Source organism: Mycteria americana, chromosome 2 (genome assembly GCF_035582795.1).
Source record: "Mycteria americana isolate JAX WOST 10 ecotype Jacksonville Zoo and Gardens chromosome 2, USCA_MyAme_1.0, whole genome shotgun sequence".
NCBI lineage: Eukaryota > Metazoa > Chordata > Aves > Ciconiiformes > Ciconiidae > Mycteria > Mycteria americana.
In genome coordinates, this window is record NC_134366.1 from 155,479,297 (window position 1) to 155,498,935 (window position 19,639).

The 19,639-nt window shown below is 39.9% G+C and overlaps 1 protein-coding gene across 1 annotated transcript in view; it reads left to right on the forward strand.

The window, feature by feature from the left end:
* Window positions 1–295: 295 nt before the first annotated feature.
* The window catches only part of EMC2 (ER membrane protein complex subunit 2), a 47,932-nt gene continuing 28,588 nt past the window's right edge, over window positions 296–19,639 (forward strand). Inside the window, exons 1-4 of the mRNA XM_075495136.1 lie at window positions 296–412; window positions 9,329–9,442; window positions 12,604–12,668; window positions 17,013–17,098. Coding sequence (XP_075351251.1) covers window positions 325–412; window positions 9,329–9,442; window positions 12,604–12,668; window positions 17,013–17,098 — 353 coding nt within the window. The 5' untranslated portion in view covers window positions 296–324. The remainder of the gene's footprint in view (window positions 413–9,328; window positions 9,443–12,603; window positions 12,669–17,012; window positions 17,099–19,639) is intronic.

Consider the following 19,639-nt stretch of genomic DNA (forward strand, 5'->3'; position numbering starts at 1 on the left):
ATCACACGTCTCCCCTGGTCACTGCACTCTCGAAGCAAACACAGGTTAAAAAACCCCAACCCACCACGGGACAAGCGCCAGCTTTCTAACCCACCGTCCCCGCCAGCCCGGTTCCTCGGGGCCTCGCGTCCAGCGGGTTGAGGCCGTCTCCTGCAGCCCCGCCTGTCAGCGAGGGGACGGCGGGAGGCCCGCGGCGGCCCCGGCGGCATTGCGCAGGCGGGCCGGGCGCCTCAGGGGGGCCGGGCGCCTCAGGCGGGCCCGCGCCCCGCCGGGCCGCTGCGCCGGGCCGGCCCCGCCGCGGGGCGCCGCCCGCCCTGCCCGCCAATGACGGCGGGGCCGTCACGGCGGCACGTCACGCGGGCGGCCGCCAAGATGGCGAAGGTGTCGGAGATGTACGACGTGACTTGGGAAGGTAACGCCGCGGCCAGCCGGCGGCCTCCCGGCCGGGGCCGGGCCTGGGCCCGGCCCGACCGACCGACCGACCGACCCACCGCAGGGCGGGGGCAGCGGTGCCCGCACCTGCGCGGTGCCCCCGGAGCCCCGCTGCGCGCCGGGCCCTGGGGCAGGCCGGCGCCTGTGCCCCGGCAGCCGGTGCCGGCCGGTGGCGGTACCCAGGCGGGGCCGAGGGGCGGCACAGGAGGTTAGGGCGAGGGGGCCGGCGGTTCTGGCGGCCGCCGGGCTCCTCGGGCGGTGGGTGGCCGACACAAGCGGGGCGGCGTTGCCCGGGAAGCGGAGTTGGCGACCTGTGGTTACCCCTCGGTGGGCGGCGGCGCTCATGCAGCCCTCCCGCCGGCTTGTAACCGCCCGGAGCGCCGGGAGGGCCCCGTGTCTGTCCCCTGTGCGCGGCGGGGTGAGCTTCCCTGCTGGGGTGCTCTCCCCAGGCGTCGGTACCGGCGGGGGCCCTCCAACCGCTGCCTCCGCTTTGTGGGGATGGAGCCCCGTTTCCCCGGAGGACGGCGTTTGGCGTTCTTCCCACTGCTTCCCAGCTCCCCCAAAATACTAATTCGCGGCTTACAGGAAAAAATGCCTTCTTGGTTGGGTCAGCGGTTTGTGTCTGAGTTCACCTTTTAGAACGCCTGAAAATTACCTCCTGTTTTCCTAAAACTGGATGATAAGTGTTTGTGGAGGAACTCCCAGAAGCTCTGAAGTGACATAAAAATTTTTGAAAATCCTGCTCCCCAGCTCTTTGTAGCTTTCATATCTGTTAGATCATAATGGTTTGTTTAGTTTTTTTTTTCTTTTTTTTTTTTTTTTTAATAGCAATACTTTTTGAGGTTTACCTGACATTCTGAATGGTTCTTCTCTCATAAGCAGTATGTGTTCAAGTGTGAGTTCATGCAGTACTCGAGCCCATTACCATCTCCTATCAGGAATAAACTAATGCTTCTCCATAATTTTGGCCACAAAGGGGGAACATTTAGCTAGGTGGTCCAATACATTGCAAACATTATGCAACAGAGAAGATAATGCAGAGAGAAGCTGTATGGTCTTTGTTTTTTTATTTATTTACTGCTGATCTGTGAAGAAATAATTGAACAATAGAATAATTCCCTGAGCATAGATTATTGCTTGGTTTGGTTTTGTAGTATGGAGATAAGAGGAGGAACATTGCACGGGATGTATTTTAGCAGATGCTAGTAACTTGCCCATCAGAAATAGTGCCCATGCTGTCTTTCCTGCACCTTTTTCGAGAGGACTCCAAAACAAAATGGAATTTGAAATACTCCATTTTCAGCTCAAATTGCACTACTCTCAGAAAATATTTTAGTTGGTATTGAAGAAAATAGTGCTGTAACTGAATGGTTAAGGATGAAGAAGAGGGCTTTCTTGCCAGTGTGTCTGGTGGTCGGTTATAGGTAGTTTTGCTCTGATATTTGGTTGCATCACCATTGATGTTGCCAGACTAATTTAGCACTTTGGGAAAAGATTGGTTGCCCGTTCTTTTATATCTCCTGTGAGAAGGTGTAGCGGTTGTGAAGCTCAGCTTGGATAGAGAGCAGGGAGGCCACTATGCAGGAAGGAAAGTTGCGTGGAGCATTACTAGTGTTATTGTTAGGCTTTCCCAACAGTTGCTCTAAAACCAGCTTGTTAAAAGAACTTTTCTAGTTTTTATTTTGCTTGAACAGAAGTTGTTACAAATCCCAGAGATTTAGGGTTTTTTTGTTCTCTCCTGTTGTTCTCAGGTGTCAGTGATTGGAAAGAGAAATGAGATTTTTCACAGGAGAGGTAACGTGCCCTGTGGATATGTTTCTGTACATTTAGCCATAGATTGTTTTGGCCAAGAGCATTGCAGAGTTGGTGTCTTTATGCTCTAACGTAAAGGCCAGGTATAGGATGCTCAAGCTTACTGCTTTTGGACTTGGCTCATTCATACTGAGGTGAGCATCCTACACTTGGAAATAACCTCCATATTCTATTTCCAAGAGTTTTGATTGATATTTGTGGCATTGTGCTAGGTGCATGGTTTTGCATATGGTTATACTGAATAGGAAATTTTGGGGGACTAGCTGGGGAGTTTTGTCATATCAACTTCTAAGTTGATATCTTCCAGTTTACATCCAAGTGAAAGACGGAGTGTAGGGGAAAACTTTGAAGATCTGCGTTGGTACAAGCCGCTGTCTGCACTTTAGAAGCGCACATTTGAAAAATTATATTTTTTTTCCTCTATGTTAGGAGATGCAAAGTAAAGTAAAAATGAACAGATTCCTGCAACAGACCATGCAAAGGCTCTTCTCTCTACTCCATGTGTACTTTGACAGATCCCTGGTACAATGAGGCTTTTCATGAGTGGGGTGGGCCCAGCAGCATTGTGACCTAGTCCCTAGCAAAGAACTTGAACACACAGCTCTAGGAATTAAATGTAGCTCATCTTGAATTTGTCTAAAACGCTTAATTTCTATGAAACCAGATGTATGGTTGGTATTAATCTGAAAAATGTCCTTTATATACTTAGTCCTTTCTAAACAAGATGCTTTTTACTTACATATTGCTCAAAGATGAAACCGTGATTGGAGGTTAGGGAAGAAGAATAACATGAGGCAGATGAAATACAGTTTGTACCTTGCTTTGCTTTTCACCCAGGTTCTTTGGGACAAAGGTGGGAGTTTAACAATGATTAAATTGTACGTAAGGTGAATGCGTTGCAGAGTTGGTTAGGAAAGATAATTGAAAATAACTCTGATTTCCACTGTTGGAGATGTTGTCTTTATTTTTTCTTTCTTCACTTTGTCTGCAGCTGTGTCTTGAGCTTTAAAGTGTATTTTTAAACCTGTGGAGCAGGAAAACCTCCCATTTAACTTCAGGATCCTGATCAGTGGACTTAGATGATCCAAACGTGGCTTCAGGGTGCTATTGTACTAAAAGAAATGCTTTATGTGGACATGCATCATATATTTTACAGCTTACTTATTTGAGACTAAGGTGATACGTTGCTCCTTTTTTTTGCCACTGTTAGTAATTATCCTGTAGAAAATGGCATTCTGTTTCCTGCTTCCTACATATTGACAAGAATTAGAAACTATGTGGAGTGGCAGGGAGCCAAGACTTGCAAGCCTGGCAAAGAAGCATGATGTAGTAGTTTAGCACGTCAGTCGTAACTGGTGATGTGAAGCCTCTTACAGGAGCCTCTTAAGCCATGTAGAACTTCATGGAAACTATTCATAAATATTTAACATGGTTTCAGTGATACATTAAAGATTAATTTGGCCTGTGAGTGGAAATATTTAAGGGGGAAAAAAAAAAAGAAAATTACACCTGTATAACTTCATTTTAGGAACAGCTTTTGTAGCACCCAAGTTAGCTTGCATGTGCACAATTAGCATGATCAGCAAATAAGAAGCAGTCATGATAGTAAAGAACTAATAAAATGGCATTTGGCTTTCACATACATGTACAACTCATCTGATGTATTGTCAGAATTGGACAAAATAAACTAGTTTTTCTTTTCTTTCTCTATCTTGCACAGAAGCATAATAGCGTTAACATCTCAAACCCAGCTAAAATCAGGGAGAAAATTTTCAGGGAGAAAATTAGAAGGGCCAAAGCTGAGCTAGAGCTCAATCTGGCTGCTGCTGTAAAAGACAACAAAAAACACTTCTTCAAATACATTAGCAGCAAAAGGAGAGCTAAGGAGAATCTCCAGCCCCTAGTAGACAGGGGAGGGAACACAGTGACCAAGGATGAGGAAAAGGCTGAGGTACTTAATGCCTTCTTTGCCTCAGTCTTTAATAGCAGGGCCAATTGTTCTCTGGGTACCCAGCCCCTGGAGTTGGAAGATAGGGACGGGGACCAGAATGGAGCCCCCATAATCCAGGGGGAAATGGTGAGTGACCTGCTGCACCACTTAGACACTCACAAGTCTATGGGGCCTGACGAGATCCACCCGAGAGTACTGAAGGAAGTGGCAGATGTGCTCACCAAGCCCCTTTCCATCATTTACCAGCAGTCCTGGCTAACTGGGGAGGTCCCTGCTGACTGGAGATTAGCTAATGTGACGCCCATCTTCAAGAAGGGCCGGAAGGAGGACCCGGGGAACTACAGGCCTGTCAGCCTGACCTCGGTGCCGGGGAAGCTGATGGAGCAGATCATCCTGAGTGCTATCACACGGCATGTAGAGAATAACCAAGGGATCAAGTCCAGCCAGCATGGGTTCAGGAAAGGCAGGTCCTGCTTGACCAACCTGATCTCCTTCTATGACAAGGTGACCTGCCTAGTGGATGAGGGAAAGGCCGTGGGTGTTGTCTATCTAGACTTCAGTAAAGCCTTTGACACGGTTTCCCACAGCATTCTCCTGGAGAAACTGGCTGCTCATGGCTTGGACGGGTGTACTCTTCGCTGGGTAAAGAACTGGCTGGACGGCCGGGCCCAAAGAGTGGTGGTGAATGGAGTTTACTCCAGTTGGCGGCCGGTCACAAGTGGTGTCCTCCAGGGCTCTGTGTTGGGGCCGGTTCTGTTTAACATCTTTATCAATGATCTGGACAAAGGGATCGAGTGCACTCTCAGGAAGTTTGCAGATGACACCAAGTTGTGTGGGAGTATTGATGTGCTTGAGGGTAGGCAGGCTCTGCAGAGGGACCTGGACAGGCTGGATTGATGGGCTGAGGTCAATTGTATGAGGTTTAACAAGTCCAAGTGCAAGGTCTTGCACTTGTGCCATAGCAACCCCATGCAACGCTACAGGCTTGGGGAAGAGTGGCTGGAAGGCTGCCCAGCAGAAAAGGACCTGGGGGTGTTGGTTCACAGCCGCCTGAATATGAGCCAGCAGTGTGCCCAGGCGGCCAAGAAAGCCAATGGCATCCTGGCTTGTATCAAAAATAGCGTGGCCAGCAGGAGTAGGGAAGTGATTGTGCCCCTGTACTCGACACCGGTGAGGCCGCACCTCGAATACTGTGTTCAGTTTTGGGCCCCCCACTACAAGAGAGACATTGAGGTACTGGAGCGTGTCCAGAGAAGGGCAACGAAGCTGGTGAAGGGTCTGGAGCACAAGTCTGATGAGGAGCGGCTGAGGGAACTGGGGTTGTTTAGCCTGGAGAAAAGGAGGCTGAGGGGAGACCTTACCACTCTTTACAACTACCTGAAAGGAGGCTGTAGAGAGGTGGGGGTCGGTCTCTTCTCCCAGGTAACAAGTGATAGGACAAGAGGAAATGGCCTCAAGTTGCGCCAGGGGAGGTTTAGACTGGATATTAGGAAATTTTACTTCGCTGAAAGGGTTGTCAAGCCTTGGAACAGGCTGCCCAGGGAAGTGGTTGAGTCGCCATCCCTGGAAGTATTTAAAGGACGTTTGGATGAGGTGCTTAGGGACGTGGTATAGTGGTGGTCTTGGTAGTGTTAGGTTTATGGTTGGACTTTATGATCTTAAAGGTCTTTTCCAACCTAAATGATTCTGTGATTCTGTAAAATGAAGCAGTGACTTTTGGCTAGCGCTAGACAGGCTTTCTGGAGATCTTTGAATGCTGTCATGGCAATTTTTGTTCCAGTCAATAACTCTTCTTCACTGGATATCAAAACCAAAAAGAGAAAGGGATGGTATATTCTCTAAACTAGATTTCTTTTAATATAAATGGAAAACAAGTGAAAAGAATATTTTGGAAGATTTTGAATAGCTCATGATGACTGTTGCTTAAATTACTTAAGTTTTCTGGATCATTAAATTAGTATTGCTTTTTTCTATAATAAAAATTGCGCTGCTTAAGTAGTGGCGTACTACACGTTTTTGTTACATGTTCATGTGAGACTTTTTTCAAGCAATTCTTTGTAATTTTTGAAAATACATAAAATGCTTTATAGGGTGAAATTTAGCAGTCTGTGTATGTGAGGCCATTTTCTTGCAAATGTATGTATCAGGCAACATCATACATAACAAAGAAATTCCCAAGTGAATTTTAAAAGTGAACACTTCTGTCTCTAGTCATTAAGAGTCCACTTTAGATGACAAAATTGGTTCTTTCCTTAGAAGGAACCTCAGACTTACAAAGTAAACGTGAATTCGGTTTCTATGGAAAGGCTCTAGGAAATAGAAAACAGTTAACATTTTTATTTCTGCCACAATCTGTGTGCAATTAAATGTCAGTGTGAAGTTTTTGTTGTGTTCCGTGCTGTGTTTGCTTGCTTTTAGGTATTCCTAATTTTTAGTTGTAATCAAAGAGACAGATCAGTTTACTCTGGATTTTATATATGAATTTATGGGATTACGACAGGCAAAGGTGAGATGCTGGGATTTTAGTTGAGGCCGCTTTGAAAGCCGAGCTGTTACAGTTAAAGGCAGCATCAGCAGTGCCTAGCTGAGGGGCCTTTGCCTGTGCCTGCACCTGCAAGGTACTGGGCAGGCGTCTGGGTGAGGGTGGGGGTCTGGAGACCCGCAGAGAGCAGTCGCCAGGCCGGTACGCTCCCTGTGTGTTTAGGTAAGCTTGTTGAATTGGTGGATTTGTGGGTTTTTTGGTTTGATTCATATTTTGTAAGATGAGAGTGGGTGGAGCTGAGGTGTGGTGGAAGATTTGGTGTCTATAACCGAAGAACAATATATAAATGAGCTCTGGAAATGTAATGGTCGTGGGGTCCCTGAGTGACTGCTGGTGCTAGCAGTTGCTGTCTGTCAAGGTAACATTTTGGAGTATGCAGTGTATGTCTCTAATAGGGGTAACTGCATTTCATCAGGTGCTTTTAGATATTGAGGACTTGAAAACTGTGATCCAACTAAACAATTGAAGTATAAGTAATTATAAGAGGATTACTTCATATCTGGTTGCTCAGGCCAAACTAACTGACGCCTCAACAGACACAAAAATAAAACACAGGTTATTTCTTTTGGCTTCCTGCAGACTGCTTGCATGTTTTTAGGGAAGAACAAACATTGTGGCAAATGCGTCTGCTCCTTTGAACTTGTAATGTTTTGATTTATATGTGCAAAGCTTGCTAATTTAAGAGAACCTAAGACTCTAAACTCAAGACTTGAACCTAAGATACAAACCAAATGTATCAATTGCTCAGGACCAGCCTATATCTGTGACAGGAGTAATTGTAATTAAACCTAGACATTTCTTTCACAATTTTTTTTTTTTTTTTGGTAAAATCCCCGATTGCTACTGCCCAACCTTGTATTACGTGCTGTATGTAGATTTGCTTCCAAGACTTAAATTATTATTGGCTGACTCTTTTGATAGTTTTCGTAGTAAGAAATTCATTAAGTTTGACAACATTGTAAAAAGCCTTGTGTAAGTTTTACTGCAGTTTTTAGCATTTTCTTTCTTCTACCTTTTACTTAAAAATCAGTATTTCTAAAATTAACGAGCCTCTCGATAGGCTCACATGAATGAGAACATTTATTTTTACTTTGTTTTTTGGTCATCAGCTGATACACTATTCTCTGTCCTGCAGTTTTTTTCCATCGCTGTAAATGCTGTACTTGGGTGATGAATGGTAGATGTGTGTTCTGTTATACATAATTCAGACGCTACTCCATTTGGAATCACACTGGAATGGAGGGCATTGATAATTTCCAAGTAAATGAGTAGGTAGAAATCAGACAGCTTATTTATTTTTATGGGGTTAGCTTGTCAGCTTTTGTGAATGTTTGCGTTCTCTCACATTCTTGCTGTCTAACTTTGAATTTCCAGGGACCATCATCTGTCTAGAACCATTTAACTTTACCCATGCATATGAAATGTAACCCTGTGGTGGTTTTGGTTGAATGTCAAAATACAAAATGTAGCACAATAGCAGTCTTATGAGCTATCTGAGATCACTTCAGGTACATGGAAGAAAGTTCAGTACTTAATTTTTACTGTCAGTCATGTTAACGATGCATTTTGAAGTGCAGGAAAAACTGACAGTGTTTAGATCTATCGTTGTGTTTGTTTTTCCAGCTGTTGTAAAGTTTTTAAAAAAATTGGCAACAATTGTTGTGGTACCTTCATATTAGTAAAGCCACTATCATTCATTGAAAAATATTTTCCATAAGTTTCCTCAAAATTTGTTCTTGTATATGGAACTTCTACAAGTATATAAATTTATATGTATATATAAAATTATATTCTTAGCAATTTCCTGATCCAGAGGATAAATAAAACCTAGGCTAGGCAGTGCTCTCTAGCTGACTTCATGAGTATGCCTGCTGTCTTAGAGATCTGATTCATCGTAAATGTACTCTTGAAACAAAAATCCTAATGCTAAAATAAACTGTCTTTTCTGTCTTACCTAGATAAACAGTGATAGTTTTTATACTTTTGGGCACTTCCCTGGTGTAGAAAGCCTTCGCTTCCATGTCTGCCTTTCTTGAGGCTCCTTTCCATAGGAATGTGTACATTCTTTTTAGGGTGGAAGTTCACAGCATTTTGCTTACACTGATAAATGTGAGCAGTGATTGGGTTCTCATAGTTTTTCTGATAAGTGAAATTTAAGTGAAAATTTATTCACCTGGAGCAGAAATGCAGTTTTAGTACTGTTTGTAAATGTGTGAAACTGCTTGGTAGAAATCTCTTGTAGCCTATTTTTCCTAACCATGGGTAATGTCCGTTAAATTTTATTATTTATTGGATAACTAGATATAAGTGTTTTTTACTGCATATGTTACTAACCTGAGAGACTGCAAACTTAGAAGTTGAATTGATTATATTAGTGCATGAGCACAGTTTGTGTGATACGGTTACAGAGGTCTGATACACGTGTCTGTTCTCTCGTAGTTTCCTAATATTAGTAGAAGTCACTTTTTTAGATCTCTTGCTCTCTAAACCCATTCTTCATATGCATATTTTCCAGAAATAAAATTAAAATTCCATTACTATCTGGAAATCTCAATATTTTCTTTTTATTTTTTTCTCTCCTTTGCCCCCAGATATGCGTGATAAAATGAGAAAATGGAGGGAAGAAAACTACCGAAACAGTGAACAGATAGTGGATGTTGGAGAAGAGTTAATTAATGAATATGCATCTAAACTTGGAGATGACAGTAAGTAAACAATCATTATTTTTAAAACTTCTATTATCTGATTTTGTTTTCTCTTTTCAGCCTCTATTTTGTACTTCTGTGTTGCCTTTCTGTATCTGCTGATGTTGATGAAATATATATTACTTTCTTAGTCTAAGGCTGCCAGAATTCCTAGATTTTATTTCTTTCCCAAATATGGGCTGCAGTGAAGACAGATGGAAAAATTGCCTACTAGAACTGTTAGTTTGCTAGATTAGTAGTTAGACCATTATGTGAAAACTTAGCATGAAAATGTTATCTAGCTGTCATTTGACTGATTTTCTGTTCTTAAACAGAAACCATGGCAAAAATTGAAAAGTATCTTTTTATAACAGAGAAAGCTATTCCTTAAGTCATACATACTGCAGGAATTAATATTAAGGCTGTTATAATAAAAACATTACATTTGTGATATTATACTTGAAGGTAAGTCTAAGTTTCCACTATTAATGAAATTATTATTTTTCAGAGGATTTTAACTACCTTATACTAATTTCAGTAGACAGAAGCTTAGATACAATGTTTCATACTAAAAGAGAATTGTTTAGAAACATGTCACAATACAATATTTTTACTTTTTACTATAAGCACTCTTTACTATAAGCATAAAATAAAACAAAGTATAGCAAAATGTCAAGATTTTATGGGTTTGCATATTAATCTCACACAGGTTTTTATTTTAATGCTCATTCTTCTTTCTTGTTTTTCCCTTTTTTTATAATTCAGGTAATTTAATACAGACATTCGTTAATACATTTCTCTTGTAGTTCTTTCATTTTATTAACTGCTGTTATATAGTCACAAGTGTGTTTTAGCAGCCACAGTAGTGCATTGCATTTACTAATAAAAGTTACAATATTCCATATGATTACCTTTGTTCAGTTAGTTAACTTGTTCAGTTAGTTTAGTAAGTTAACTTTAATTTCAAATACCTAACTTCATACAGTGTTCCAGGAATTAAAATCCACGTAGTCATTTCAGAAAGACATTTTGCCTCCCTTTCTTGTCAGGTGAGGGATCTTTCAGTATTGGGTTTGGGGTTCTGCAGATAGGATTTGTTTTATATCGATGCTTTGCTCCGGTTCTGTCTTGCACCTCTGAGCTCTGTTTCTGTTCTGGAGTTCTTTCTGTTGTAAGGAACTTGGCCACTTCAAATGTACTTTTTTGGACATAAATACATGGATAATCTCCTCAAAGTATCATGTATTGAAGACACCTCTATGCATAGCAGTGAGTCATGAAGTGCGTTTGGAGATTCAGTGCTTGAAGAAGTTACTGCACTGTGAGGAGGTGGCCGAGTCATTCCTTTCTTGTCAGTGTTGAGTTTGTCCTTCTTTTCAAGATATATGTATTTTATTCTTTCATAAACTTGGCATTCAGGATTCATTAGATAAATTAGCTGCGATGTTCCTGAGGGTTCTTAGCAAATGCATAGAAGTATCTGAAATTTATTTACATATTTGCCTTCTGTTTATCTTTTTTTTTTTAAAAAGTAGTATCAGAATGGCAACTGTATACGGTTTTAAAAACAAACAAACAAATAACAACAATCAACCCCCCCCCCCCAAACACCTATAACAGACTTAGAATCCTTTCTTGGGTAGCCATGGAAGGTGAATGAGTTGTATATGATGGATGTTAGTCTTGTTGCTTCATGTGTTTTCAGAAAATACCTGGATATTACAGTGGCTAATTTCAGAATGCATATAGAAGGGAAAATAATGAATGTAATGGGATAGATTATTTGCAACTTGCCTCCTCGGGCAGAAGACATCCAGTGTAATTGGGGAAAAAAAAGATTTTATCATTATTATTGTTTTTAAAATAAAAATAACTTACTGAATATTCAGTCTAAGGGGCAGGGATACTATTATCCACATCATAATTTTAATGAAAAGTTAGGATTTTCTGTAGAGTTGGACTTCAAAGTGGAGGAATAAGACCTTTGGCATTTTTTTTTATTTGTTTTGTTTTGTTTGGGGGGGGAGGGAGGTTAGACTTGAACAAGAAAGCCCTAGTACAGATTAGAAAAAGACATCCCTCTGGACTGGATACTTGATTCTCTTACAAGTGTTCTCTTACCTAATATCTGAAACTAACCTGTGCTAGAGTTGGAGTATCAAAGTAGAGGTTTGATCGAATGGGGAGAGCAATTTCATAAACTATAAAAGTATCTTATTCTTGTTAGCCTTTTTTAAAAAACCATTATATATCATTTATATAATGGATATATGTTACCTATATTTTTTCTGTATCTATGTATGTATTTTTACATTCATGGAAAAAATGTATACATTATATAATAAAAATAGAATATATGTCTTACAAATAGTTCCAATGGGGAAGAGGGGTTACAGGCAAATTAATGCCTGTTTCTCTTCTTTTGTATACTTAGCAAGAGATAGTAATTTCTTTAAAAAATATTGGAAATGCATATCATAGAAAATGTTTTTAAAAATGAGAGTGCCTTTGTTGTTTTTATTGTATATTTTTATTTTGAAAGACATTTGCTTCCATTTCAGTTCTATGAAATATTGGGTGCACCTGATTGGATTTGCATGAGTTCGAAACACTTAGTACTTCTAATACTCGCGTTACATGTTTGCCTCTACTATAACCTCCCTTTTCTGCAACTTGTGTAGCTACACTGTTAAGTTCTTCACGTTCAAGACCTCGGTAGGCCTAGAACAGAAATAATGTAATCTGTTACTGATTTAGAGAAATTGTTCAAATCCAGGAAGAAGACAACATTTGTAGGACTTCCAGCAGTGAAACAGTTAAGGGAAGTTTGTTTTCTTTCTAGCCCAAATGGCTGTTCTCCAGGTCTGATCAGAGAGCAAGTCCTAATGGGGATCTGTTTAGAAGACTGCAGCTATAATGTTAGGAAAAGCAGAGAATTAGAGCTTTTTTGCCTTTCAAGATGTCAAAAGGTACTTTGTTACTTAAAAGCAATAAAAGTGCTTAAATGCTTTTTTAATTAATTCCAGCAGTTCCTTAAAATGTCCCTGTTTCAGTAGTGATCCACAGGAGTAGAAAGGGAAAAATATACAAACAGAATTCATTAATCTTATTTACATTGTAGGTGTTTCCCATTAGTTTTAAAAAAATGAATTATCTGCATTTAATGTCTCTTTTGTGTCCAGTTTGGATAATATATGAACAGGTGATGATTGCTGCCCTGGACTGCAGTCGAGATGATTTGGCATTGGTAAGTTTTCAAGTTGACTTTTCCCTCAAACCTCAAGTTTTCTTCCTGGGTATCTCTTCCAGATAGTTCTTTGGACAGTTATAGGATATTCTGTACTCCATAGCTTGGACTTGTGGAATATCTATCGAGAAATACACTGCTGGGAAGAAACCGCCTCCACCCACCTTCTCTAATGTGTAACTTTTGTTTAGACAGATCATGTCTCTTCCAATAGCCATGAAAATATTTACAGCTACTCTGGTATGGGCTAAATGTCAAGAATAATATTGAAGTTGCCAAATTGTACAGAGAGTGTTTGTTTATTGAAAAACTCTCAAATTTTATTGGTTTTTTGAATGTTTTGAGGTAAAATGTCCTGTCATGCATATCATATTATATGTCATGTTGGCTATCATCAAAGACAGTCATTGACATATTGGAGCAAGTCTTTAAGATGAATAAGGAGGTGGTCTGCATGATGTATAAGGAAAGGCTGAGAGATCTGGGTTTGTTAAGTCTTGAGAAAGCTAAGAAGGGATTTTATTGCTATCTTTGAATATGTACTAATGGGAGAGTATAAAGAAGGTGGAGGCAGATTTCTGTAGATGTGCAGCAAAAGACAAGTGCGAGAGACGTAAGTTGCAACAAAGGAAATTCCAATTAGATATTAGGAAAAAGTTTTTAACAATGGGGTTAGTGAACACTTTGGAACAAGTGGCACAGAGAAGCTGTGGAATCTTCTTTGAAGGTGCTCAGAAATGGATTGGGATATGGCCCTGCACTCACCTGGAAGTTGGCTCTGTTTTCAGTGGGATTTGGAGCAGGTGACCTCCAAAGGTCCCTTGCAATCCAAATTATTCAGTGATTCTTGATAAAAATGTTGTTAATGGATATTTGGGTTTAGTCAATTTGTATGCAAATTTGTTTGAATTATGCAAATAATGATTTAGATAAAATTAGTTTATTTAGAACTGTAATGCCTGTTTACTAGATTAAAAATGAAAAAACACCGAAACAAACAAAAAAACCCAACCAAGCTTTGCTAATCCTTTAAAAGCAGCAACTGAAAAAGGCAAAAGTATGTTTTGCAGGCAAATTTTAATAATCTTTTCATCCCTCCTTTACAAAACGCTGGGGAAAAAAAACATGGCTTGTCTTGTGCCCTGAAAGCCAGCACGCTTAAGCTTATTCTAAGTAAAAAGAAAGGTATTTTCAGGAGTCCAGTTCTTTCATGGGGATTACTCTTCCAGTGCCTTGTTCTCTGTCAGATGGCAAAATACCCCATAAAGTCTTTTGAGCTTCATGTGATGTCATTTGGGTGAAACTTAATGGTCTGTGATATACAAGGGGTCAGACTAGAGGGTGTACCTGGGAGAAGGGCAATTTTAAAGTAGGCAGAACTAGACAAGTTTGTCTTGCATCCCGTATGTATATGGTAAAATGGAGTACACTGGAAAACACAGCACAACACACTGAACTTGTCGTGAACCCGTTGAACTTCCCTTTCTTTTGTTCCTCAGAAGAAAATACTGTTGTAGTGTAGCTGTCTGTTTAAACAAAAAAAATAGACTTACTGTTTAAATAAATCATTTTTGTTTTCTGATGTATATCTAAAAGAGTTTTGGTCTTTATTTTCAGGGTCTTTTTAGGAGGACTTTCGCAAAATTGTTGAGGGAGCCAGTGTTGAAAGATCGGTTGTGAAACACTATTTATTTTTACTAAACCTGGCAGGGATTTTAAATTGCAGTTTCTGTGCCCTCTAAGGAATATTGCTTGAGATGAGGGAGTGCAATATTTTATATGCAGCTAAGAAAGGAGGTTAAAAGCTTAGAGGGAAGCTTACTTGTTTTCTTACTTTTTAAAATTTGATTGATTTATAATAAAGAAGTAGTTAATTCAAACAAGTCAACATCACATGTGGCTTTTTGCTACAGCTGTAGCCCCAAAGTAGACAAACAACTTTGGAACTTCTGTTTTTCAGCAGTGAGCTTTTGACAGCTGTGGTGCATTTTGCTCAGGGGGATAGGTCTCATCTGCTCCAAATGAGGAGGCTGAGATGGTTTTCAGAGTCATTTATCTGACTTTTTTTATTTTCTTTTTCTTTCCTCTTTTTATTATTGTTGTCCTCTCTGTCGTGCACAGAATGACTGTGTAATGCATGTCCCTACTGCAATCAGCCAGTTATTTCACGCACATGTTTTAGTGAAATCACCTACTGTTGGCAGGCTCTTGCACTACCAGTGTTTTACACACTGAGGTCCAGGTTTATATTTGTTTACCTTTGTTGGACCTTTAAAATTAAAAACGTATGTGATTAATTTGCTTTCTGATTTTTTTAACTGCAAATTAAAGTTTCACATACAAATGAGATTTGCCATTGTAACTGCTGAGTTTCTGAGAGAATCTCGAAAGTAGGTTATTAACATAGTGCAGAACCAGTCCTCAATAACATAAATTATTATGGGGGTTACAGGTTAAATTTAAAAAGAGGACATTCAGTGCTGCTGAGTCCAGAACATTTTGAAGATATAGCTAGTGTAGTTTATTCATGCACTTTTGTTTTCAAAAGTGTTGCAGTGAATTGTTCATGACTGTCTTACAACTTTTCATGTCACTTTATTGTGTCTGATGTCTTAATCTACAGGAGTTTATTTTGGCCTGGTGGCTGCTGTATTCAGTTGAATAATGATCATGTAGTCACATCTAATGTGAACAATTCTGGTCTTGTAGTATTCCTGCACTTGAGTGCTACTTCATCAGCTTTTTTTGTATTGTTGATGGCATTTTTCTAGCTGTAAAAGTCCATCTGCAGATTGTGGAGTTTAGTATTATTGCAAATGTTACAATTTTTGACATTTAAAAATTTTATTGGAGAAAAGCAGTGCACGGTTTTATACTAAAAATCACTGTTCTTTGGGATTCCCAGATCACTGGGCCACAGGGTGAATTTATTGTCTGCAAAAGTTCTTTTTAAAATCTAGAAGGTTGTTTGTACAAAACCTGGAGTGAAACTACTTTTCTGGAATTTTATGTAAGTTTTCCTGTCTCTTAAGAATGTTCACAGATGAGTTCAGACCTCATGTAATGTGCTGCTAAGTACATGGTTTTTATGACAATTTGTTGTCCAGAGCAACAACAGTTCACCTAGACATCACTCAAAGTGCCAGTAGACTGTTTCTGTACTAAACCTGAGTCTTGCTATGTGAAATTGTATTGTTGAGATCTTGGTTCATTGGAAACTAAGATGATAATGATGAAAATATTCTGTGCTTACTTGAGGCTAAGTATTACTTCTTTGATTACTGTTTCCTTTCTCTCTTCCTTCTCTATTTTTTTGCATCTGGGAGAGATGTGAATATTTCTCTCTGCTGTGCTCTAGCAACCTGTTTATCTACAGAAACAGAGAGGAAACCTACTAGTTTTTACTGATTTGCTTCTGTATTTTTCCTTTGACCAGTGGATGTGGTGAGATGGAACAGATTATGTAGATAGGCCTCTGCTAGAACCTTAGGTCTGAAGAACAAATTTATAAGCTGGGTTGTATAAATATATGCCTGGGAAAGGAGGGTTCTGTGAGAAGCTCTTAATGTGATTCAGACCACTGGTCTTTTTGGGAGCCTGGGGACTGTCCTGCCTCCCACCGTAGTGAGTCAGCTACAAACTTTGCAATGCTATCTAGCCACATTCATGATATGGTTAGAGTTAGTTTGCTCTGGGGAAGTTGTGACTCAATCCCTCTACCAAACATCCTTTTTCTCTAATCCAGAGAAATCTGCCTGTGATGAATTCCTTTTATCCAGCCCAGGTGTCTCATTGATTTCAGGAGTTAGAAGCTATGCCTCTTCTGCCAGCAGGCTCAAGCCAAGCCAGTGACAAACATTTTCTTTGGATTTCAAAGTTTTATTTTAAAAATAAACGCAGAGCATAGTATTAGCATAGTTTGTTCCATTGTGAGATATCCATTTATTAAAGAAGTATCACATAAGCTCTTACCATCTTTATTTTGTTTTTCACTGTCTTGTGTTATTATGAGGCAACTAAGCAGACTTCAAGTTTTAATAGTATCAGAACTGTTTTAGTAGGTGAGTTTAATTTTCTAGACAAATAGCTATTTCCAAGAAGGCCTGGCAATCTAACGACCTGTATGGAAGATATTTCTTAGAGTCTTCTAACAGACAAAGTTTCAGTTTCTGAGCTTCTCTTTATCAATACATTTTATTGCTTATTTCAAAAATTGGTATTTGCTTTTACTCAGAAGTGCCATTTCAGGTTGTTGAATTATCAGCCAAGTAGGTTTTTTTTTCTCTTCCAGCTTCTGTGTAGATAATTACATTCACAATAGTATTTTTGGTTTTATTTGTATAGTTTTGTCTTCAGGAACTAAGGCGGCAGTTTCCTGGGAGCCACAGAGTTAAACGATTAACTGGAATGCGATTTGAAGCTATGGAAAGGTAAAACCTGAATTTAAAAAAAATGTACTTTCTGTCTGGAAAGGTGCTTGCTATTTCTTAAAAAGGCATTCAGGCACTATGAAAACATGGTAAAGCAATGCTGGGCAGTTTCTTTATAGAAAATAATGGTGTGCATGATCATATTATAATGTTTAGGCATTTTTATGGCATTTTTGAATGTACTATGTGGTGTTACATTTTTGCAATCCATCAGACTTCATAGATTAAAAAGATCTCTTACTCGACACCGTAAGTCATTATACAGTGAAACACTACGTGCTTTTTTGGCGAAGTCTGTGAGGTATACCTTTCATCGCACAGAGCTAGGGCAGCGTATGAAAATCAGTGCCAGTGTTTTTTTGCCTTCATTGTTCTCCCATGCCCCTGATTACTGCAGGATGTAGCTCTTTTCCCTTGTTTTCTGAATGTGGATAAATCCAGTAGAAGTTAATAAGGATTAAGTCTATAGAGTTTGTTATAGAAACAACTCAAAAAAACTTATGGAATAGAATGGCAGAACCTAAAAATCAGGCTTACCTTTTTGAAATATCCTATAGAAGTGTTACAACATACTAAGTTTAACAGGAATTATTAAAATAATGAACAGTTTAAAACTTTACAGCTTTCCAAGATGAATGACCTCAGGGCTTGAGGTTGACCTTTATTGTCCGCCTTTCTCCTTGGATACATCTTTGATATCAACATTCTTTTCTAAACCACTTGTCTTGGGTGTTGAGAAGGACTTCCAGCTTCCAGTGCCTTTGAATGCTGGCAAATCTGTTCCATGCCACATTTTGCATACAGAGTTGGTAAGATTTGGAGTCTTCGGGCCATCTTGATACAGAGGAGGTAGAAGTAAACCCTAAATGCCTTAATTTTAAATTTATTTATTTAGCAGATGTTCTTCATCCATCACATTCTTGCAAAATTAACTTTGAAAATGTTATTTGATATAAGCCACTAATGAGTGTCCATTGCTTGGATTGAAAAGAGTGGATAACTGCACTCCACAACCACAGGAGCAGTCTCAAGGCAACTAGATGTTCCACATTTCACACTCACTTTATATCAAATACACATTCATGAAGAATTTCCATTAAACTTAACTCTCTTTCTGTCTTTGTTTGGTGTAGGGTAGGAAGACAGTGAGAGAATGGCAGCAGATTTCCCCCCTTCCCAAAACCTATTTGGAAGTGCAAAAGATGATGAGTCTGTTCAGGCTTATGTGACTACATTGAAGATGTTATTGTGTGGGAACAGATCTTTGTGGGAGATGACTGCTGCACAAACATTATGTGTTGTTTCAGCAATGAAGTGCTATTGAGCCACAGTTTTCCGAAAGCACTCATAAAAATTCTTGAGAAAATGTCTCTTGTCAGGTTAGATCCTTGAGATTGGAATATCAGGGGAGCAGAGGCATTAATGAAAGCTGAGGTTTCATCTTCATAGATTTTCTCCAGAAGTCAGAGAAGAAAGAGGCTTCAGCTCTGGGCTGTCTTGAACAGGAACCCATCCGCAGGTGCTCTAAGCCATGCCCTGGAGAAGCCTGTCTCTCTCCTCTGACTATAAATGAAGCCTAGGGAGACTTAGGCTGGAGGGAGCACATTTTCAATTGAAGAAGTGAGCTTCTTGTTAAATTCCAAGTGACTTCTAGGATCTAGGAAGGATCCTGCCTTCCCCAGCAGGACGAGGAAACAGTGAAGAACATCCCTGTAGACTGAGACATCCCTGTAGACACTTGCTAATCAAAAGAATAGTATTCTGGAACTTCACCTTGTAAAGCTGGGATTATGGCCACCATGTTCAGTCTTGTAAAATACATTTGATGAAGTAGCAACTGACAGAGAACATGAATACAGCAATTTACAGTACGTCTGTTCAAGTCTGTAGCAGTCACCTTCTCCTCGTTTCTGCTTTTGTTCTTCCTTTCACATTTGTTCTCATACCTTACAGTAACTGGTCTGGACAGCTGAGCTATGCTAATGTCAGCAGTGCTTAGGGAGCAGTGAGAGTACATAAATGGGTGTCCAAGGTGAGAAGGGGATGTGTAGCATCAGAATCAATCAGCAATACCTCTGAAAAACTACTTGTCATGCTAAACATGAAGACACAAAAGTATGCCCTAGTTATGTGGTGATAGCACAACAGCTGTGTAGTCAAATGTGTTTTGAATTGAATGATTTCATTTGTCCAGTTTGGGCCATGTACGCATCTGGCTGAACACACAGACCTGTTTCCCAGAAGGTTTAAAGCATTTATAGCAGCTGGAGTAACCTCTTTCGAGTATACTTCAAATAGCAGAATTAATTAATAAAACCTACGTAGTGATGGTGGAGAACATTTTCTTTTAAGATTTATGGTACAGTCTAGGGGTGGGCTCTTGTGTGAATCCCCCCAGTTTACTGTATGTGGCTACTTATACTTTATAAAATCATAACAGAAGAAATTTACGTGAAGTTTTAAATTACAACAATGAAGTGAAAAGTCATTGTTTTGTATGGCCTTTCAAATTTTGGGGTTTCTGTTTCTTGGGAGAGGTGA